A 23002-nucleotide genomic window follows, 5' to 3' on the forward strand; every position below is an offset into this window, starting at 1 on the left:
CCCATCCCTCCATCCTCCCTCCCATCCCCCCTCCCATCTCTCCATCCCCCCTCATCCCATCTCTCCATCCCCCCTCATCCCATCTCTCCATCCTCCCTCCCATCCCTCCATCCCTCCATCCCCCCTCCCATCCCTCCATCCCCCCTCCATCCCCCCTCCCATCTCTCCATCCCCCCTCCCATCCCTCCATCCCCCCTCCATCCCCCCTCCCATCTCTCCATCCCCCTCCCATCCCTCCATCCCTCCCCCTCCCTCCATCCCCCCTCCCTCCCTCCATCCCCCTCCATCCCCCCTCCATCCCCCCTCCCATCTCTCCATCCCCCCTCCCATCTCTCCATCCCCCCTCCCATCCCTCCATCCCCCCTCCCATCCCTCCATCCCCCATCCCTCCACCCCCCTCTCATCCCTCCACCCCCCCTCCCATCCCTCCATCCCCCCTCCCATCCCTCCATCCCCCCTCCCTCTAGGTGGATGAGCGGGCCCTAAGGGACATTATGGAGATGGGGTTTGATAAGGAGGATGCTCGTCAGGCCCTGATGGACAACAACAACAACATGGAGGTGGCTCTCAACAGTCTACTGACGGGGACCTTCAAACCCCCCCCACCCCCCGAGGAACCCAGCAGACCCCCACCCAGAGGTAAGCCCTGCTCCCACCCCCCCACCCAGAGGTAAGCCCCCCCCCACCCAGAGGTAAGCCCCCCCCACCCAGAGGTAAACCCTGCTCCCCCTCCCCCACCCAGAGATCAGCCCTGCTCCCACGCCCCCACCCAGAGATCAGCCCTGCTCCCCCTCCCCCACCCAGAGATCAGCCCTGCTCCCCCCCACCCAGAGCTAAACCCTGTTCCCACCCCCTCCACCCAGAGGTAAGCCCTGCTCCCCCCCCCCCCCCACCCAGAGGTAAGCCCCCCCACCCAGAGGTAAGCCTTGCTCCCCCCCACCCAGAGGTAAGCCCTGCTCCCACCCCCCCCCACCCAGAGGTAAGCCCTGTCCCCCCCCCACACACCCAGAGGCAAGCCCTACTCCCCCCCCCCCCCCACCGAGGTATGCCCTGCTCCCACCCCCCCCACCCAGAGATCAGCCCTGCTCCCCCTCCCCCACCCAGAGATCAGCCCTGCTCCCCCTCCCCCACCCAGAGGTAAGCCCTGCTCCCACCCCCCACCCAGAGATCAGCCCTGCTCCCCCCCACCCAGAGGTAAGCCCTGCTCCCACCCCCCCCACCCAAAGGTAAGCCCTGCTCCCACCCCCCCAACCAGAGGTAAGCCCCGCCCCCCACCCAGAGGTAAGTCCTGCTCCCACCCCCCTCCCACCCAGAGGTAAGCCCTGCTCCCACCCCCCCCAACCAGAGGTAAGCCCTGCCCCCCCCCCCTCCCCACCCAGAGGTAAGGCCTGCTCCCCCCCAACCAGAGGTAAGCCCTGCTCCCACCCCCCCCAACCAGAGGTAAGCCCTGCCCCCCCCACCCCCCCACCCAGAGATCAGCCCTGCTCCCCCCCAACCAGAGGTAAGCCCCGCCCCCCCCCCCCCACCCAGAGGTAAGCCTGCTCCAACCCCCCCCCACCCAGAGGTAAGCCCTGCTCCCACCCCCCCCCCACCCAGAGGTAAGCCCTGCCCCCCCCCCCCCCCCACCCAGAGGTAAGGCCTGCTCCCCCCCAACCAGAGGTAAGCCCTGCTCCCACCCCCCCAGCCAGAGGTAAGCCCTGCCCCCCCACCCCCCCACCCAGAGATCAGCCCTGCTCCCCCCAACCAGAGGTAAGCCCCCGCCCCCCCCCCCCCCCACCCAGAGGTAAAGCCTGCTCCAACCCCCCCCCCCACCCAGAGGTAAGCCCTGCTCCCACCCCCCCAAACCAGAGGTAAGCCCCCCACCCCCACCCAGAGGTAAGTCCTGCTCTCACCCCCCCCCCACCCAGAGGTAAGCCCTGCTCCCACCCCCCAACCAGAGGTAAGCCTGCCCCCCCCTCCCCCCCACCCAGAGGTAGAGCCCCCCCCCACCCAGAGGTAAGCCCCCCACCCCCACCCAGAGGTAAGCCTTGCTCCCACCCTCCCCCACCCAGAGGTATAACCTGCTCCCCCCCCCCCCCCCCCACCCAGAGGTAAGCCCTGCTCCCCCCCACCGAGGTAAGCCCTGCTCCCCCCCCCCCACCCAGTGGTAAGCCCTGCTCCCACCCCCCCCCAACCAGAGGTAAGCCCCCACCCCCACCCAGAGGTAAGTCCTGCTCCCACCCCCCCCAACCAGAGGTAAGCCCTGCTCCCACCCCCCCCAACCAGAGGTAAGCCCTGCTCCCACGCCCCCACCCAGAGATCAACCCTGCACCCACGCCCCCACCCAGAGGTAAGTCCTGCTCTCATCCCCCCCCCACCCAGAGGTAAGCCCTGCTCCCACCCCCCCCCAACCAGAGGTAAGCCCTGCTCCCACGCCCCCACCCAGAGATCAGCCCTGCTCCCCCCCACCCAGAGCTAAACCCTGCTCCCACCCCCTCCACCCAGAGGTAACTCTGCTCCCCCCCCCCCACCCAGAGGTAAGACTTGCTCCCCCCCCCCCCCCCCACCCAGAGGTAAGCCCTGCTCCCCCCCCCCCCACCCAGAGGTAAACCCTGCTCCCCCCCCCCCCACCGAGGTAAGCCCTGCTCCCCCCACCCAGAGGTAAGCCCCCCCCACCGAGGTAAGCCCTGCTCCCACCCCCCCACCCAGAGATCAGCCCTGCTCCCCCTCCCCCACCCAGAGGTAAGCCCTGCTCCCCCCCCCCCCAGAGGTAAGCCCTGCCCCCCCCCACCCAGAGGTAAGCCCTGCCCCCCCCCACCCAGAGGTAAGCCCTGCCCCCCCCCACCCAGAGGTAAGCCCTGCTCCCACCCCCCCCACCCAGAGGTAAGCCCTGCTCCCCCCCAACCAGAGGTAAGCCCTGCTCCCACCCCCCCAACCAGAGGTAAGCCCTGCCCCCCCCCACCCCCCCACCCAGAGATCAGCCCTGCTCCCCCCCAACCAGAGGTAAGCCCTGCCCCCCCCCCCCCCCCCACCCAGAGGTAAAGCCTGCTCCAACCCCCCCCCCACCCAGAGGTAAGCCCTGCTCCCCCCCCCCCCCCCCACCCAGAGGTAAGCCCTGCTCCCCCCCACCGAGGTAAGCCCTGCTCCCCCCCCCACCCAGTGGTAAGCCCTGCTCCCACCCCCCCCAACCAGAGGTAAGCCCCCCACCCCCACCCAGAGGTAAGTCCTGCTCTCACCCCCCCCCCCCCACCCAGAGGTAAAGCCTGCTCCAACCCCCCCCCACCCAGAGGTAAGCCCTGCTCCCCCCCCCCCCCCCCACCCAGAGGTAAGCCCTGCTCCCCCCCACCGAGGTAAGCCCTGCTCCCCCCCCCCACCCAGTGGTAAGCCCTGCTCCCCCCCCCCCCCCCCACCCAGAGGTAAGCCCTGCTCCCCCCCACCGAGGTAAGCCCTGCTCCCCCCCCCCCACCCAGTGGTAAGCCCTGCTCCCACCCCCCCAACCAGAGGTAAGCCCCCCACCCCCATCCAGAGGTAAGTCCTGCTCTCACCCCCCCCCCCCCCCACCCAGAGGTAAGCCCTGCTCCCACCCCCCCAACCAGAGGTAAGCCCTGCCCCCCCCCACCCCCCCACCCAGAGGTAAGCCCTGCTCCCACCCAGAGGTAAGCCCCCCCCCACCCAGAGGTAAGCCCCCCCACCCAGAGGTAAGCCTTGCTCCCACCCCCCCACCCAGAGGTAAGCCCTGCTCCCCCCCACCCAGAGGTAAGCCCTGCTCCCACCCCCCCCAACCAGAGGTAAGCCCTGCCCCCCCCCCCCCCACCCAGAGGTAAGTCCTGCTCTCACCCCCCCCCCCCCCACCCTGAGGTAAGCCCTGCTCCCACCCCCGCCAACCAGAGGTAAGCCCTGCTCCCACGCCCCCACCCAGAGATCAGCCCTGCTCCCACGCCCCCACCCAGAGGTAAGACCTGCTCTCACCCCCCCCCCCCACCCAGAGGTAAGCCCTGCTCCCACCCCCCCCAACCAGAGGTAAGCCTACAACATGACCTACGACTACGTAATAACTATAGAATCGCATTGATAATGTGACTTGTTTCCTCCATGCAGCAGACAGAGGAAGGGGTCGTGGCCGGGGTCGGGGTCGGTCCAGTAGGTTTGGGGGTGAGGATGAGGAGGAGGGAGCAGGAGGAAGACCGTCAGGACCCAGCACTCTGTTTGACTTCCTGGAATCCAAGATGGGGAGCTTCTCCCTACAAGGTACAGTTAGGAGTCCTGTCCTTTACAAATAGTCTTCTCCCTACAAGGTACAGTTAGGAGTCCTGTCCTTTACCAATAGTCTTCTCCCTACAAGGTACAGTCCTGTCCTCTACCAATAGTCTTCTCCCTACAAGGTACAGTCCTGTCCTCTACCAATAGTCTTCTCCCTACAAGGTACAGTCCTGTCCTTTACCAATAGTCTTCTCCCTACAAGGTACAGTTAGGAGTCCTGTCCTTTACCAATAGTCTTCTCCCTACAAGGTACAGTCCTGTCCTCTACCAATAGTCTTCTCCCTACAAGGTACAGTCCTGTCCTTTACCAATAGTCTTCTCCCTACAAGGTACAGTCCTGTCCTTTACCAATAGTCTTCTCCCTACATGGTACAGTCCTGTCCTTTACCAATAGTCTTCTCCCTACAAGGTACAGTCCTGTCCTTTACCAATAGTCTTCTCCCTACAGGGTACAGTCCTGTCCTTTACCAATAGTCTTCTCCCTACAAGGTACAGTCCTGTCCTTTACCAATAGTCTTCTCCCTACAAGGTACAGTCCTGTCCTTTACCAATAGTCTTCTCCCTACAGGGTACAGTCCTGTCCTTTACCAATAGTCTTCTCCCTACAAGGTACAGTCCTGTCCTTTACCAATAGTCTTCTCCCTACAGGGTACAGTCCTGTCCTTTACCAATAGTCTTCTCCCTACAAGGTACAGTCCTGTCCTTTACCAATAGTCTTCTCCCTACAAGGTACAGTCCTGTCCTTTACCAATAGTCTTCTCCCTACAGGGTACAGTCCTGTCCTTTACCAATAGTCTTCTCCCTACAAGGTACAGTCCTGTCCTTTACCAATAGTCTTCTCCCTACAAGGTACAGTCCTGTCCTTTACCAATAGTCTTCTCCCTACAAAGTACAGTCCTTCCTCTACCAATAGTCTTCTCCCTACAGGGTACAGTTAGGAGTCCTGTCCTTTACCAATAGTCTTCTCCCTACAAGGTACAGTCCTGTCCTCTACCAATAGTCTTCTCCCTACAAGGTACAGTCCTGTCCTTTACCAATAGTCTTCTCCCTACAAGGTACAGTCCTTCCTCTACCAATAGTCTTCTCCCTACAGGGTACACCCCTGTCCTTTACCAATAGTCTTCTCCCTACAAGGTACAGTTAGGAGTCCTGTCCTTTACCAATAGTCTTCTCCCTACAAGGTACAGTCCTGTCCTCTACCAATAGTCTTCTCCCTACAAGGTACAGTCCTGTCCTTTACCAATAGTCTTCTCCCTACAAGGTACAGTCCTGTCCTTTACCAATAGTCTTCTCCCTACAAGGTACAGTCCTGTCCTTTACCAATAGTCTTCTCCCTACAAGGTACAGTCCTGTCCTTTACCAATAGTCTTCTCCCTACAAGGTACAGTAGCAGTCCTGTCCTTTACCAATAGTCTTCTCCCTACAAGGTACAGTAGGAGTCCTGTCCTTTACCAATAGTCTTCTCCCTACAAGGTACAGTCCTGTCCTCTACCAATAGTCTTCTCCCTACAAGGTACAGTCCTGTCCTCTACCAATAGTCTTCTCCCTACAAGGTACAGTCCTGTCCTCTACCAATAGTCTTCTCCCTACAAGGTACAGTCCTGTCCTCTACCAATAGTCTTCTCCCTACAAGGTACAGTCCTTCCTCTACCAATAGTCTTCTCCCTACAAGGTACAGTCCTTCCTCTACCAATAGTCTTCTCCCTACAAGGTACAGTCCTTCCTCTACCAATAGTCTTCTCCCTACAAGGTACAGTCCTTCCTCTACCAATAGTCTTCTCCCTACAAGGTACAGTCCTTCCTCTACCAATAGTCTTCTCCCTACAAGGTACAGTCCTGTCCTCTACCAATAGTCTTCTCCCTACAGGGTACAGTCCTGTCCTCTACCAATAGTCTTCTCCCTACAAGGTACAGTCCTTTCCTTTACCAATAGTCTTCTCCCTACAAGGTACAGTCCTTCCTCTACCAATAGTCTTCATCAGTTTTTTTTGCTACAGTTGAGACAGTAAAGAAGTGTCTCTACTTTACTTTGCTCCTGAGTTCATGCACCTTGATGGGAGAGCGAGGCAGCAGCAGAGATCGTTCCCTTCGTCTACCTTTTATCCTGCTGTGGTGCCTGCTTTCAACCTGACATTTTGTTTCCACAAAGCACATAGCAGTTTGTTACACCTATTTGTGACATATTTTGAAAAGGGGAATTTTCTATTACAGGTAGATAATACGTTTCTTTTGTTCCTGTTCTTCTTTCTGATTCACACTCTTTCTTTTTTTCCAGCGTCAAAGATGAACTGTCATTCAAAAGTCCTTCAAGGATTGTACATTTAATAAGAAATAAGAAATAGACCTTTGTAAGAAACGGTGTTATAGTCTCTGGTGTTGTAGTCTCTGGTGTTGTAGTTTCTGGTGTTATCGTCTCTGGTGTTATCGTCTCTGGTGTTATAGTCTCTGGTGTTATAGTCTCTGGTGTTATAGTCTCTGGTGTTATAGTCTCTGGTGTTATAGTCTCTGGTGTTATAGTCTCTGGTGTTGTAGTCTCTGGTGTTGTAGTTTCTGGTGTTATCGTCTCTGGTGTTATCGTCTCTGGTGTTATAGTCTCTGGTGTTATAGTCTCTGGTGTTATAGTCTCTGGTGTTATAGTCTCTGGTGTTATAGTCTCTGGTGTTATAGTCTCTGGTGTTATAGTCTCTGGTGTTATAGTCTCTGGTGTTATAGTCTCTGGTGTTATAGTCTCTGGTGTTATAGTCTCTGGTGTTGTAGTCTCTGGTGTTATAGTTTCTGGTGTTATAGTCTCTGGTGTTGTAGTCTCTGGTGTATAGTCTCTGGTGTTATAGTCTCTGGTGTTATAGTCTCTGGTGTTATAGTCTCTGGTGTTATAGTCTCTGGTGTTATAGTCTCTGGTGGTGTAGTCTCTGGTGTTGTAGTCTCTGGTGTTATAGTCTCTGGTGTTGTAGTCTCTGGTGTTATAGTCTCTGGTGTTATAGTCTCTGGTGTTATAGTCTCTGGTGTTGTAGTCTCTGGTGTTGTAGTCTCTGGTGCTGTAGTCCTGTCTCTGGTGTTATAGTCTCTGGTGTTATAGTGTATGGTGTATTTCTGTGTTGGAGTGGCTCCATGAACATGTACCGTTCCCCTCTGGAGACCAGGGTTCATAGTCTCTAGTCCTCTAGTCCTGTCTCTGGTGTTATAGTGTATGGTGTATTTCTGTGTTGGAGTGGCTCCATGAACATGTACCGTTCCCCTCTGGAGACCAGGGTTCATAGTCTCTAGTCCTGTAGTCCTGTCTCTGGTGTTATAGTGCATGGTGTATTTCTGTGTTGGAGTGGCTCCATGAACATGTACCGTTCCCCTCTGGAGACCTGGGTTCATAGTTTCTAGTCCTCTAGTCCTGTCTCTGGTGTTATAGTCTCTGTTGTTATAGTGTATGGTGTATATCTGTGTTGAAGTTGCTCCATGAACATGTACCGTTCCCCTCTGGAGACCAGGGTTCATAGTCTCTAGTCCTGTCTCTGGTGTTATAGTCTCTGGTGTTATAGTCTCTAGTCCTGTCTCTGGTGTTATAGTCTCTGGTGTTATAGTCTCTGGTGTTATAGTCTCTGGTGTTATCGTCTCTGGTGTTATAGTCTCTGGTGTTATAGTCTCTGGTGTTATAGTCTCTGGTGTTATAGTCTCTGGTGTTGTAGTCTCTGGTGTTGTAGTCCTGTCTCCATGAATATGTACCGTTCCCCTCTGGAGACCAGGGTTCATAGTCTCTAGTCCTCTAGTCCTGTCTCTGGTGTTATAGTCTCTGGTGTTATAGTCTCTGGTGTTATCGTCTCTGGTGTTATCGTCTCTGGTGTTATAGTCTCTGGTGTTATAGTCTCTGGTGTTATAGTCTCTGGTGTTATAGTGTATGGTGTATATCTGTGTTGGAGTGGCTCCATGAACATGTACCGTTCCCCTCTGGAGACCAGGGTTCATAGTCTCTAGTCCTGTAGTCCTGTCTCTGGTGTTATAGTCTCTGGTGTTATAGTGTATGGTGTATTTCTGTGTTGGAGTGGCTCCATGAACATGTACCGTTCCCCTCTGGAGACCAGGGTTCATAGTCTCTAGTCCTCTAGTCCTGTCTCTGGTGTTATAGTCTCTGGTGTTATAGTCTCTGGTGTTATAGTGTATGGTGTATATCTGTGTTGGAGTGGCTCCATGAACATGTACCGTTCCCCTCTGGAGACCAGGGTTCAACCTCCAAGTCCTGTAGTCCTGTCTCTGGTGTTATAGTCTCTGGTGTTATAGTCTCTGGTGTTATCGTCTCTGGTGTTATAGTCTCTGGTGTTATAGTCTCTGGTGTTTTAGTCTCTAGTCCTGTCTCTGGTATTATAGTCTCTAGTCCTGTCTCTGGTGTTATAGTCTTTGGTGTTATAGTCTCTGGTCCTGTCTCTGGTGTTATAGTCTCTAGTCCTGTGTCTGGTATTATAGTCTCTGGTGTTATAGTCTTTAGTCCTGTCCCTGGTGTTATAGTCTCTAGTCCTGTAGTCTTGTCTCTGGTGTTATAGTCTCTGGTGTTATAGTCTCTAGTCCTGTCTCTGGTGTTATAATCTCTGGTGTTATAGTCTCTAGTCCTGTAGTCCTGTCTCTGGTGTTATAGTCTCTGGTCCTGTAGTCCTGTCTCTGGTGTTATAGTCTCTAGTCCTGTAGTCCTGTCTCTGGTTTTATAGTCTCTGGTGTTATAGTCTCTAGTCCTGTCTCTGGTGTTATAGTCTCTGGTGTTATAGTCTCTAGTCCTGTAGTCCTATCTCTGGTGTTATAGTCTCTGGTTTTATAGTCTCTAGTCCTGTCTCTGGTGTTATAGTCTCTGGTCCTGTAGTCCTGTCTCTGGTGTTATAGTCTCTGGTGTCATAGTCTCTAGTCCTGTCTCTGGTGTTATAGTCTCTGGTGTTATAGTCTCTAGTCCTGTCTCTGGTGTTATAGTCTTTGGTGTTATAGAATCTGGTGTTATAGTCTCTGGTCCGGTCTCCGGTGTTATAGTCTCTAGTCCTGTAGTCCTGTCTCTGGTGTTATAGTCTCTAGTCCTGTCTCTGGTATTATAGTCTCTGGTGTTATAGTCTCTAGTCCTGTAGTCCTGTCTCTGGTGTTATAGTCTCTGGTGTTATAGTCTCTAGTCCTGTCTCTGGTGTTATAGTCTCTGGTGTTATAGTCTCTGGTCCTGTCTCTGGTGTTATAGTCTCTGGTGTTATAGTCTCTGGTGCTGTAGTCCTGTCTCTGGTGTTATAGTCTCTAGTCCTGTAGTCCTGTCTCTGGTGTTATAGTCTCTGGTCCTGTAGTTCTGTCTCTGGTGTTATAGTCTCTAGTCCTGTAGTCCTGTCTCTGGTTTTATAGTCTCTGGTGTTATAGTCTCTAGTCCTGTCTCTGGTGTTATAGTCTCTGGTGTTATAGTCTCTGGTGTTATAGTCTCTAGTCCTGTAGTCCTATCTCTGGTGTTATAGTCTCTGGTTTTATAGTCTCTAGTCCTGTCTCTGGTGTTATAGTCTCTGGTCCTGTAGTCCTGTCTCTGGTGTTATAGTCTCTGGTGTTATAGTCTCTAGTCCTGTCTCTGGTGTTATAGTCTTTGGTGTTATAGAATCTGGTGTTATAGTCTCTGGTCCGGTCTCTGGTGTTATAGTCTCTAGTCCTGTAGTCCTGTCTCTGGTGTTATAGTCTCTAGTCCTGTCTCTGGTATTATAGTCTCTGGTGTTATAGTCTCTAGTCCTGTAGTCCTGTCTCTGGTGTTATAGTCTCTGGTGTTATAGTCTCTGGTGTTATAGTCTCTGGTGCTGTAGTCCTGTCTCTGGTGTTATAGTCTCTGGTGTTATAGTCTCTGGTCCTGTCTCTGGTGTTATAGTCTCTGGTCCTGTCTCTGGTGTTATCGTCTCTGGTCCTGTAGTCCTGTCTCTGGTGTTATAGTCTCTGGTGCTGTAGTCCTGTCTCTGGTGTTATAGTCTCTGGTGTTATAGTGTCTGCTGTTATAGTCTCTGCTGTTATAGTCTCTGGTGTTATAGTCTCTAGTCCTGTCTCTGGTGTTATAGTCTCTGGTGCCATAGTCTCTGGTGCTGTAGTCTCTGGTGCCATAGTCCTGTCTCTGGTGTTATAGTCTCTGGTGTTGTCGTCTCTGGTGCTGTAGTCTCTGGTGCTGTAGTCCTGTCTCTGGTGTTATAGTCTCTGGTGTTATAGTGTCTGCTGTTATAGTCTCTGCTGTTATAGTCTCTGGTGTTATAGTCTCTAGTCCTGTCTCTGGTGTTATAGTCTCTGGTGCCATAGTCTCTGGTGCTGTAGTCTCTGGTGCCATAGTCCTGTCTCTGGTGTTATAGTCTCTGGTGTTGTCGTCTCTGGTGCTGTAGTCTCTGGTGCCGTAGTCCTGTCTCTGGTGTTATAGTCTCTAGTCCTGTCTCTGGTGCTATAGTCTCTGGTGCTGTAGTCTCTGGTGCTGTAGTCCTGTCTCTGGTGCCGTAGTCATGTCTCTGGTGCTGTAGTCTCTGGTGCCGTAGTCCTGCCTCTGGTGCTGTAGTCTCTGGTGCCGTAGTTCTGTCTCTGGTGCTGTAGTCTCTGGTGCCGTAGTCCTGTCTCTGGTGTTATAGTCTCTGGTGCTGTAGTCCTGTCTCTGGTGCTGTCGTCTCTGGTGCCGTAGTCCTGTCTCAGGTGTTATGGTCTCTGGTGCTGTAGTCCTGTCTCTGGTGCTGTAGTCCTGTCTCTGGTGCCGTAGTCCTGTCTCTGGTGCCGTAGTCCTGTCTCTGGTGCCGTAGTCCTGTCTCTGGTGCCGTAGTCCTGTCTCTGGTGCCGTAGTCCTGTCTCTGGTGCTGTAGTCTCTGGTGCCGTAGTCCTGTCTCTGGTGCTGTAGTCTCTGGTGCCGTAGTCCTGTCTCTGGTGCTGTAGTCTCTGGTGCCGTAGTCCTGTCTCTGGTGCTGTAGTCTCTGGTGCTGTAGTCCTGTCCCTGGTGCTGTAGTCCTGTCTCTGGTGCTGTAGTCTCTGGTGCTGTAGTCTCTGGTGCTGTAGTCCTGTCTCTGGTGCTGTAGTCTCTGGTGCTATAGTTCTGTCCCTGGTGCTGTAGTCTCTGGTGCTGTATTCCTGTCTCTGGTGCTGTAGTCTCTGGTGCCATAGTCTCTGGTGCCGTAGTCCTGTCTCTGGTGCTGTAGTCCTGTCTCTGGTGCTTTAGTCTCTGGTGCCGTCGTCCTGTCTCTGGTGTTATAGTCTCTGGTGCTGTAGTCTCTGATGCCGTAGTCCTGTCTCTGGTGCTGTAGTCTCTGGTGCCGTAGTCTCTGGTGCCGTAGTCCTGTCTGGTGCTGTAGTCTCTGGTGCTGTAGTCCTGTCTCTGGTGCTGTAGTCTCTGGTGCTGTAGTCTCTGGTGCCGTAGTCTCTGGTGCCATAGTCTCTGGTGCCGTAGTCCTGTCTCTGGTGCTGTAGTCCTGTTTCTGGTGCTGTAGTCTCTGGTGCCGTCGTCCTGTCTCTGGTGTTATAGTCTCTGTTGCTGTAGTCTCTGGTGCCATAGTCTCTGGTGCCGTAGTCCTGTCTCTGGTGCTGTAGTCCTGTCTCTGGTGCTGTAGTCTCTGGTGCCGTCGTCCTGTCTCTGGTGTTATAGTCTCTGGTGCTGTAGTCTCTGGTGCTGTAGTCTTTGGTGCTGTAGTCTTTGGTGCTGTAGTCCTGTCTCTGGTGCTGTAGTCTCTGGTGTTATAGTCTCTGGTGCTGTAGTCTTTGGTGCCGTAGTCCTGTCTCTGGTGCTGTAGTCCTGTCTCTGGTGCTGTAGTCTCTGGTGCTGTCGTTTCTGGTGCTGTAGTCCTGTCTCTGGTGCTGTAGTCTCTGGTGTTATAGTCTCTGGTGTTCTAGTCTCTGGTGTTGTAGTCCTGTCTCTGGTGCTGTAGTCTTTGGTGCTGTAGTCTCTGGTGCCGTCGTCCTGTCCTCTCCTCTGGTGGTTACAGTGAGGAGCCAGGCCAGATGGTCTGTGTCTCTCTACAGAGGGTATTAATCTGTATAAAACAGTGCCGTAGTCCCTGGTGCCGTAGTCCCTGGTGCCGTAGTCCCTGGTGCTGTAGTCTCTGGTGCCGTAGTCTCTGGTGCTGTAGTCTCTGGTGCCGTCGTCCTCTCCTCTGGTGGTTACAGTGAGGAGCCAGGCCAGATGGTCTGTGTCTCTCTACATGCATGGCGACAAACTGACATATGGTTCACCACAGAGGGGAAATGGACACAGTCAACAGAGAGGGATGGGTTTCATTTCCTGCCTTTCATGAGGGGAAGTTACCGTTTGATGTTTGGGCTCATTTCAAGTGTTTAGATGTTTGAAAGCAGAGTTTGGGATCATTTTTACTGAACTCTGGCAATGACTTTAGTTTCTGCCTTCTTTGTTTAAAAAAAAAGTATCTAATGATGTTAGTTTTTCGATTTGATTTGTTTCTCAGGTCTCCAATTAAAAGACCGTATCTAGAACTGATTAAGCATGTCTGTGTGTGTACACGTTAGGGATGTGACTTTAGTTTGGATGGACAATGTTCGTATCTAGAACTGATTAATCATGTCTGTGTGTGTACACGTTAGGGATGTGACTTTAGTTTGGATGGACAATGTTCGTATCTAGAACTTATTAAGCATGTCTGTGTGTGTACACGTTAGGGATGTGACTTTAGTTTGGATGGACAATGTTCGTATCTAGAACTTATTAATCATGTCTGTGTGTGTACACGTTAGGGATGTGACTTTAGTTTGGATGGACAATGTTCGTATCTAGAACTTATTAAGCATGTCTGTGTGTGTACACGTTAGGGATGTGACTTTAGTTTGGATGGACAATGTTCGTATCTAGAACTTATTAATCATGTCTGTGTGTGTACACGTTAGGGATGTGACTTTAGTTTGGATGGACAATGTTCGTATCTAGAACTTATTAAGCATGTCTGTGTGTGTACACGTTAGGGATGTGACTTTAGTTTGGATGGACAATGTTCGTATCTAGAACTTATTAATCATGTCTGTGTGTGTACACGTTAGGGATGTGACTTTAGTTTGGATGGACAATGTTCGTATCTAGAACTTATTAAGCATGTCTGTGTGTGTACACGTTAGGGATGTGACCAATGGACAATGTTCGTATCTAGAACTTATTAAGCATGTCTGTGTGTGTACACGTTAGGGATGTGACTTTAGTTTGGATGGACAATGTTCGTATCTAGAACTTATTAAGCATGTCTGTGTGTGTACACGTTAGGGATGTGACTTTAGTTTGGATGGACAATGTTCGTATCTAGAACTGATTAAGCATGTCTGTGTGTGTACACGTTAGGGATGTGACCAATGGACAATGTTCGTATCTAGAACTGATTAAGCATGTCTGTGTGTGTACACGTTAGGGATGTGACCAATGGACAATGTTCGTATCTAGAACTGATTAAGCATGTCTGTGTGTGTACACGTTAGGGATGTGACCAATGGACAATGTTGCTTAACGTTTAATCTGCATTTTTTTTACAAATAATTTTCTGTTAAAACTATACAAAAAAAAATCTGAAAATTCCACGTCAATTTGCAGAATAATGGTCCTATTAGTTCACGATGCAGAATAATGGTCCTATTAGTTCACTATGCAGAATAATGGTCCTATTAGTTCACTATGCAGAATAATGGTCCTATTAGTTCACTATGCAGAATAATGGTCCTATTAGTTCACTATGCAGAATAATGGTCCTATTAGTTCACTATGCAGAATAATGGTCCTATTAGTTCACGATGCAGAATAATGGTCCTATTAGTTCACTATGCAGAATAATGGTCCTATTAGTTCACGATGCAGAATAATGGTCCTATTAGTTCACGATGCAGAATAATGGTCCTATTAGTTCACTATGCAGAATAATGGTCCTATTAGTTCACTATGCAGAATAATGGTCCTATTAGTTCACTATGCAGAATAATGGTCCTATTAGTTCACGATGCAGAATAATGGTCCTATTAGTTCACTATGCAGAATAATGGTCCTATTAGTTCACTATGCAGAATAATGGTCCTATTAGTTCACTATGCAGAATAATGGTCCTATTAGTTCACTATGCAGAATAATGGTCCTATTAGTTCACTATGCAGAATAATGGTCCTATTAGTTCACGATGCAGAATAATGGTCCTATTAGTTCACGATGCAGAATAATGGTCCTATTAGTTCACGATGCAGAATAATGGTCCTATTAGTTCACGATGCAGAATAATGGTCCTATTAGTTCACGATGCAGAATAATGGTCCTATTAGTTCACGATGCAGAATAATGGTCCTATTAGTTCACGATGCAGAATAATGGTCCTATTAGTTCACTATGCAGAATAATGGTCCTATTAGTTCACTATGCAGAATAATGGTCCTATTAGTTCACTATGCAGAATAATGGTCCTATTAGTTCACTATGCAGAATAATGGTCCTATTAGTTCACTATGCAGAATAATGGTCCTATTAGTTCACTATGCAGAATAATGGTCCTATTAGTTCACTATGCAGAATAATGGTCCTATTAGTTCACTATGCAGAATAATGGTCCTATTAGTTCACTATGCAGAATAATGGTCCTATTAGTTCACTATGCAGAATAATGGTCCTATTAGTTCACTATGCAGAATAATTAATTCACGATGCAGAATAATTAATTCACGATGCAGAGTAATGGTCCTATTAGTTCACTATGCAGAATAATGGTCCTATTAGTTCACTATGCAGAATAATGGTCCTATTAGTTCACTATGCAGAATAATGGTCCTATTAGTTCACGATGCAGAATAATGGTCCTATTAGTTCACTATGCAGAATAATGGTCCTATTAGTTCACTATGCAGAATAATTAATTCACGATGCAGAATAATTAATTCACGATGCAGAATAATTAATTCACGATGCAGAGTAATTAGTTCACAATGCAGAATAATGGTCCTATTAGTTCACTATGCAGAATAATTCATTCACGATGCAGAATAATTAATTCACGATGCAGAGTAATTAATTCACGATGCAGAGTAATTAATTCACGATGCAGAGTAATTAGTTCACAATGCAGAATAATGGTCCTATTAGTTCACGATGCAGAATAATTAATTCACGATGCAGAATAATGGTCCTATTAGTTCACGATGCAGAATAATTAATTCACGATGCAGAATAATTAATTCACGATGCAGAATAATTAATTCACAATGCAGAATAATTAATTCACGATGCAGAATAATTAGTTCACAATGCAGAATAATGGTCCTATTAGTTCACGATGCAGAATAATTAATTCACAATGCAGAATAATTCATTCACGATGCAGAATCATTAATTCACAATCATCTCCCTCAGTCAGACAGTGAAGTTCTCTCTCCCTCAGTCAGACAGTGAAATCTCCCTCAGTCAGACAGTGAAATCTCCCTCAGTCAGACAGGGAAATCTCCCTCAGACAGTGAAATCTCCCTCAGTCAGACAGTGAAATTTCCCTCAGTCAGACAGTGAAGTTCTCTCTCACTCAGTCAGACAGTGAAATCTCCCGCAGTCAGACAGTGAAATCTCCCTCAGTCAGACAGTGTAGTTCTCTCTCCCTCAGTCAGACAGTGAAATCTCTCTCAGTCAGACAGGGAAATCTCCCTCAGTCAGACAGTGAAATCTCCCTCAGTCAGACAGTGAAATCTCCCTCAGTCAGACAGTGAAATCTGCCTCAGTCAGACAGTGAAATCTCCCTCAGTCAGACAGTGAAATCTCCCTCAGTCAGACAGTGAAATCTCCCTCAGTCAGACAGTGAAATCTCCCTCAGTCAGACAGTGAAATCTCCCTCAGTCAGACAGTGAAATCTCCCTCAGTCAGACAGGGAAATCTCCCTCAGACAGTGAAATCTCCCTCAGTCAGACAGTGAAATTTCCCTCAGTCAGACAGTGAAGTTCTCTCTCACTCAGTCAGACAGTGAAATCTCCCGCAGTCAGACAGTGAAATCTCCCTCAGTCAGACAGTGTAGTTCTCTCTCCCTCAGTCAGACAGTGAAATCTCTCTCAGTCAGACAGGGAAATCTCCCTCAGTCAGACAGTGAAATCTCCCTCAGTCAGACAGTGAAATCTCCCTCAGTCAGACAGTGAAATCTGCCTCAGTCAGACAGTGAAATCTCCCTCAGTCAGACAGTGAAATCTCCCTCAGTCAGACAGTGAAATCTCCCTCAGTCAGACAGTGAAATCTCCCTCAGTCAGACAGTGAAATCTCCCTCAGTCAGACAGTGAAATCTCCCTCAGTCAGACAGTGAAATCTCCCTCAGTCAGACAGTGAAATCTCCCTCAGTCAGACAGTGAAATCTCCCTCAGTCAGACAGTGAAATCTCCCTCAGTCAGACAGTGAAATCTCCCTCAGTCAGACAGTGAAATCTCCCTCAGTCAGACAGTGAAATCTCCCTCAGTCAGACAGTGAAATCTCCCTCAGTCAGACAGTGAAATCTCCCTCAGTCAGACAGTGAAATCTCCCTCAGTCAGACAGTGAAATCTCCCTCAGTCAGACAGTGAAATCTCCCTCAGTCAGACAGTGAAATCTCCCTCAGTCAGACAGTGAAATCTCCCTCAGTCAGACAGTGAAACCTCCCTCAGTCAGACAGTGAAATCTCCCTCAGTCAGACAGTGAAATCTCTCTCAGTCAGACAGTGAAATCTCCCTCAGTCAGACAGTGAAATCTCTCTCAGTCAGACAGTGAAATCTCCCTCAGTCAGACAGTGAAATCTCCCTCAGTCAGACAGTGAAATCTCCCTCAGTCAGACAGTGAAAACTCCCTCAGTCAGACAGTGAAACCTCCCTCAGTCAGACAGTGAAATCTCCCTCAGTCAGACAGTGAAATCTCTCTCAGTCAGACAGTGAAATCTCCCTCAGTCAGACAGTGAAATCTCCCTCAGTCAGACAGTGAAATCTCCCTCAGTCATATCCCCTTGAAAGCACCTCTGCTTCGGTATGTTTGTTAGTCTGTTCAGTGTACAACGTCAGCTTTTTAAATGCCAAAACCAAACGTTCTCTGGAGAGTCGAAGCGCCCGCTGAACGGGTATTCTACTTGTCTGTAAAGGAAGGTCGCTTCTGAAGTGGGACTAACGTCCATCACGAGGCTTCCAGAACTGTCCATCAAATTAATCTTGAGCTGCCTGTGGGATAAACAATCGTACAGCCTGCCTGCCGCCTACCGCCTGAGCACAGACCAATCTTTACATCTTGTTAAATACCATGACTTGCCAATTTTATTTAACCTTTATTCAACCAGGTAGGCCAGTTGAGAACAACATAAACAAACACAAACATACAGTCAATAACACAATAGGAAAATCTATATGCAGTGTGTTCAAATGTAGTAAGGAGATTTTTAGTAGACTGAAAATACATCTTCCTCTAGGAATCGCCTCCTGAGATTCAGTATTTTGAAAACGGAGACAGGATTAGTTGCCGTACTTCCGAGAACACAAACACTCACATCTTTCATAGCGAGCTAGCGAGGTGGGGAAGAGAGAGGGGAGGGCACAGAGACAGACAGACAGACAGACAGACAGACAGACAGACAGGACAGACAGACAGACAGACAGACAGACAGACAGACAGACAGACAGACAGACAGACAGACAGACAGACAGACAGACAGACAGACAGACAGACAGACAGACAGACAGACAGACAGACAGACAGACAGACAGACAGACAGACAGACAGACAGACAGACAGACAGACAGACAGACAGACAGACAGACAGGACAGACAGACAGACAGACAGACAGACAGACAGACAGACAGACAGACAGACAGACAGACAGACAGACAGACAGACAGACAGACAGACAGACAGACAGACAGACAGACAGACAGACAGACAGACAGACAGACAGACAGACAGACAGACAGACAGACAGACAGACAGACAGACAGACAGACAGACAGACAGACAGACAGACAGACAGACAGACAGACAGACAGACAGACAGACAGACAGACAGACAGACAGACAGACAGACAGACAGACAGACAGACAGACAGACAGACAGACAGACAGACAGACAGACAGACAGACAGACAGACAGACAGACAGACAGACAGACAGACAGACAGACAGACAGACAGACAGACAGACAGACAAGACAGACAGACAGACAGACAGACAGACAGACAGACAGACGACAGACAGACAGACAGACAGACAGACAGACAGACAGACAGACAGACAGACAGACAGACAGACAGACAGACAGACAGACAGACAGACAGACAGACAGACAGACAGACAGACAGACAGACAGACAGACAGACAGACAGACAGACAGACAGACAGACAGACAGACAGACAGACAGACAGACAGACAGGACAGACAGACAGACAGACAGACAGACAGACAGACAGACAGACAGACAGACAGACAGACAGACAGACAGGACAGACAGACAGACAGACAGACAGACAGACAGACAGACAGACAGACAGACAGACAGACAGACAGACAGACAGACAGACAGGACAGACAGACAGACAGACAAGACAGACAGACAGCACAGAAGCAGACAGACAGGACAGACAGACAGACAGAACAGACAGACAGACAGACGACAGACAGACAGACGACAGACAGACAGACAGACAGACAGACAGGACAGACAGGACAGACCAGGACAGACAGACAGACAGAAAGAACAGCTAGCGAGGTGGGGAAGAGAGAGGGGAGGGGCACAGAGACAGACAGACAGACAGAACAGCTAGCGAGGTGGGGAAGAGAGAGGGGAGGGGCACAGAGACAGACAGTCAGAACCGTGCACTAGGTCTATCTATCAGTATAGTCAGGTCAGACACTAGACAGACAGACAGAACCGTGTACTAGGTCTATCTATCAGTATAGTCAGGTCAGCCACCAGACAGAACCGTGCACTAGGTCTATCTATAGATAGTGCACTAGGCCTGTCTATCAGTATAGGCAGGTCAGACACCAGACAGACAGTCAGAACAGTGCACTAGGCCTATCTATCAGTATAGGCAGGTCAGACACCAGACAGTCAGAACAGTGCACTAGGTCTATCTATCAGTATAGTCAGGTCAGACACCAGACAGACAGAACCGGGCACTAGGTCTATCTATCAGTATAGACAGGTCAGACACCAGACAGACAGTCAGAACAGTGCACTAGGCCTGTCTATCAGTATAGGCAGGTCAGACACCAGACAGTCAGAACCGGGCACTAGGTCTATCTATCAGTATAGACAGGTCAGACACCAGACAGACAGTCAGAACAGTGCACTAGGCCTGTCTATCAGTATAGGCAGGTCAGACACCAGACAGACAGTCAGAACAGTGCACTAGGCCTATCTATCAGTATAGGCAGGTCAGACACCAGACAGTCAGAACAGTGCACTAGGCCTATCTATCAGTATAGTCAGGTCAGACACCAGACAGACAGTCAGAACAGTGCACTAGGCCTATCTATCAGTATAGGCAGGTCAGACACCAGACAGTCAGAACAGTGCACTAGGCCTATCTATCAGTATAGTCAGGTCAGACACCAGACAGACAGTCAGAACAGTGCACTAGGCCTATCTATCAGTATTGGCAGGTCAGCCACCAGACAGTCAGAACTGTGCACTAGGTCTATCTATCAGTATAGTCAGGTCAGACACCAGACAGACAGAACCGTGCACCAGGTCTATCTACCAGTATAGGCAGGTCAGACACCAGACAGAACCGTGCACTAGGTCTATCTATAAGTATAGTCAGGTCAGACACCAGACAGACAGAACCGTGCACTAGGTCTATCTATCAGTATAGGCAGGTCAGACACCAGACAGAACCGTGCACTAGGTCTATCTATCAGTATAGTCAGGTCAGACACCAGACAGACAGAACCGTGCACTAGGCCTATCTATCAGTATAGGCAGGTCAGCCACCAGACAGACAGAACCGGGCACTAGGTCTATCTATCAGTATAGTCAGGTCAGACACCAGACAGACAGAACCGTGCACTAGGCCTGAATATCGGCAAATTGTGTATCCAATTTGGTTGAAATGTTTTAACATTCACACCTATGTGTGTGTGTGTGTGTCTGTGTGTGTGTGTGTGTCTGTGTGTGTGTGAGTGTGTGTGTGTCTGTGTGTGTGTGTCTGTGTGTGTCTGTGTGTGTGTGTGTGTCTGTGTGTCTGTGTGTGTGTGTGTGTGTGTCTGTGTGTGTGTGTGTGTGTGTGTGTGTGTGTGTGTGTGTGTGTGTGTGTGTGTGTGTGTGTGTGTGTGTCTGTGTCTGTGTCTGTGTCTGTCTGTGTGTGTGTGTGTGTGTGTTCTCTCTGGGTTTCTCCTCCAGAGCCAAAGAGCCAGTCCTCCCAGAGGCATCACGAGGGTAAGATGACGTTCCCTCCTAACAGCCAGTCCCAGGACAGGTACCCCCAACGCAGCGACAGCCGTAACGACAGGTCAGACGGGAGGAACGACTGGTCCAGGAACGACAGATCACGGAAGGAGAGGAACGAGAGGAACGACAGATCGGACTTCAGGAACGACAGGAACGACCGACCACCTCGTTTCCAGAGGGATAGTGACAAGGATTTCCCTAAACCTGGCCACGACCCCTCCATTGCCACATCCACCCCTTCCCCAGCCCCAGCTCCAGCAGGGAGCCGGCAGGGCCAGGAGAGAGCCCAGGACAGAGGCCAGGAAAGGGGCCAGACACAGGAGAAGGCCCCTCCTGGAGGTGGAGGAGGGTCAGAGAGGTGGAGAGAGGCCCAGCATGAGAGACAAACAGCCAGGGAGGCCAGAGGACAGACATCAGTGTTCTGCCCTGCTGCTACGTACCCCGCCCCCGGCCAGCGGAACAGAGAACCCAGAGACGGAACCCAGGGGGATTCTTCTGGTTCTAGAACCTTCCAGCAGGGAATCAGAGTAGGTTCTAGTTCTGGTTCCGGAGGGTTCCAGAACCAAAGTCGGAGAGAGCAGCACTCAGTACCTGATCTGTCATTTAATAAGAGAGGAGGAGGAGGAGGAGGAGGAGGAGGGATGAAGCAGGACAACGGACCTGCACCAGCTGCCTCTAAACCAGGCCAGCACCAGACAGAGTCCAGTTCTAACTGTGTATCAGAACCTAAAGGGGTCCAGAGGTCTGACAGCGGAACAGACAACAGGTATGGATACTGGATTAGACTTGATTGGGAACGTCATCAAATCAAATCACAGTTTTATTGATCACATACACCCGGTTAGCAGATGTTATTGATCACATGGTTAGCAGATGTTATTGATCACATACACCCGGTTAGCAGATGTTATTGGTCACATACACATGGTTAGCAGATGTTATTGGTCACATGGTTAGCAGATGTTATTGGTCACATGGTTAGCAGATGTTATTGATCACATGGTTAGCAGATGTTATTGATCACATGGTTAGCAGATGTTATTGGTCACATACACATGGTTAGGAGATGTTATTGATCACATACACATGGTTAGCAGATGTTATTGGTCACATACACATGGTTAGGAGATGTTATTGATCACATACACATGGTTAGCAGATGTTATTGATCACATACACATGGTTAGGAGATGTTATTGATCACATACACATGGTTAGCAGATGTTATTGATCACATACACATGGTTAGCAGATGTTATTGATCACATACACATGGTTAGCAGATGTTATTGATCACATACACATGGTTAGCAGATGTTATTGATCACATACACATGGTTAGGAGATGTTATTGATCACATACACATGGTTAGCAGATGTTATTGATCACATACACATGGTTAGCAGATGTTATTGATCACATACACATGGTTAGCAGATGTTATTGATCACATACACACGGTTAGCAGATGTTATTGATCACATACACATGGTTAGCAGATGTTATTGATCACATACACATGGTTAGGAGATGTTATTGATCACATACACATGGTTAGCAGATGTTATTGATCACATACACATGGTTAGCAGATGTTAATGCGAGTGTAGCGAAATGCTTGTGCTTCTAGTTCCGACAATGCAGTAATAACCAACAAGTAATCTAACTAACAATTCCACAACTACTACCTTTATAGACACAAGTGTAAAGGAATGAATGAGAATATGTACATATAAATATATGAATGAGTGATGGTGCAGAACGGCATAGGCAAGATGCAGTAGATGGTATCGAGTACAGTATATACATATGAGATGAGTAATGTAGGGTATGTATACAAGATGCAGTAGATGGTATAGAGTACAGTATATACATATGAGATGAGTAATGTAGGGTATGTAAACAAGATGCAGTAGATGGTATAGAGTACAGTATATACATATGAGATGAGTAATGTAGGGTATGTAAACAAGATGCAGTAGATGGTATAGAGTACAGTATTTACATATGAGATGAGTAATGTAGGGTATGTATACAAGATGCAGTAGATGGTATAGAGTACAGTATATACATATGAGATGAGTAATGTAGGGTATGTAAACAAGATGCAGTAGATGGTATCGAGTACAGTATATACATATGAGATGAGTAATGTAGGGTATGTAAACAGGATGCAGTAGATGGTATCGAGTACAGTATATACATATGAGATGAGTAATGTAGGGTATGTAAACAGGATGCAGTAGATGGTATCGAGTACAGTATATACATATGAGATGAGTAATGTAGGGTATGTATACAAGATGCAGTAGATGGTATAGAGTACAGTATATACATATGAGATGAGTAATGTAGGGTATGTAAACATTATATAAAGTGGCATTGTTTGTATGGATACTTGATTAGACTTGACTATGAATGTCGTCTCA

The 23002-nt window shown here is 49.4% G+C and overlaps 1 protein-coding gene and 1 long non-coding RNA gene across 6 annotated transcripts in view; both read left to right on the forward strand.

Annotated features, from left to right (window-relative positions):
• tdrd3 (tudor domain containing 3) overlaps positions 1-23002 on the forward strand; it is a 59755-nt gene that overhangs the window by 28710 nt on the left and 8043 nt on the right. For all 5 annotated transcript variants that reach the window (XM_031820803.1, XM_031820799.1, XM_031820801.1 and 2 more), the window contains 3 exons: positions 468-639; positions 4078-4227; positions 20525-21338. In XM_031820803.1, the coding sequence (XP_031676663.1) occupies positions 468-639; positions 4078-4227; positions 20525-21338 (1136 nt within the window). The remainder of the gene's footprint in view (positions 1-467; positions 640-4077; positions 4228-20524; positions 21339-23002) is intronic.
• On the forward strand, positions 4264-5612 carry LOC116371800 (uncharacterized). The gene is made up of 2 exons (XR_004209030.1): positions 4264-4321; positions 4362-5612. It is a non-coding gene; the product is annotated as an uncharacterized LOC116371800 (long non-coding RNA).

The sequence above is a fragment of the Oncorhynchus kisutch genome, unplaced genomic scaffold, assembly GCF_002021735.2.
Source record: "Oncorhynchus kisutch isolate 150728-3 unplaced genomic scaffold, Okis_V2 scaffold3667, whole genome shotgun sequence".
Classification (NCBI taxonomy): Eukaryota; Metazoa; Chordata; class Actinopteri; order Salmoniformes; family Salmonidae; genus Oncorhynchus; species Oncorhynchus kisutch.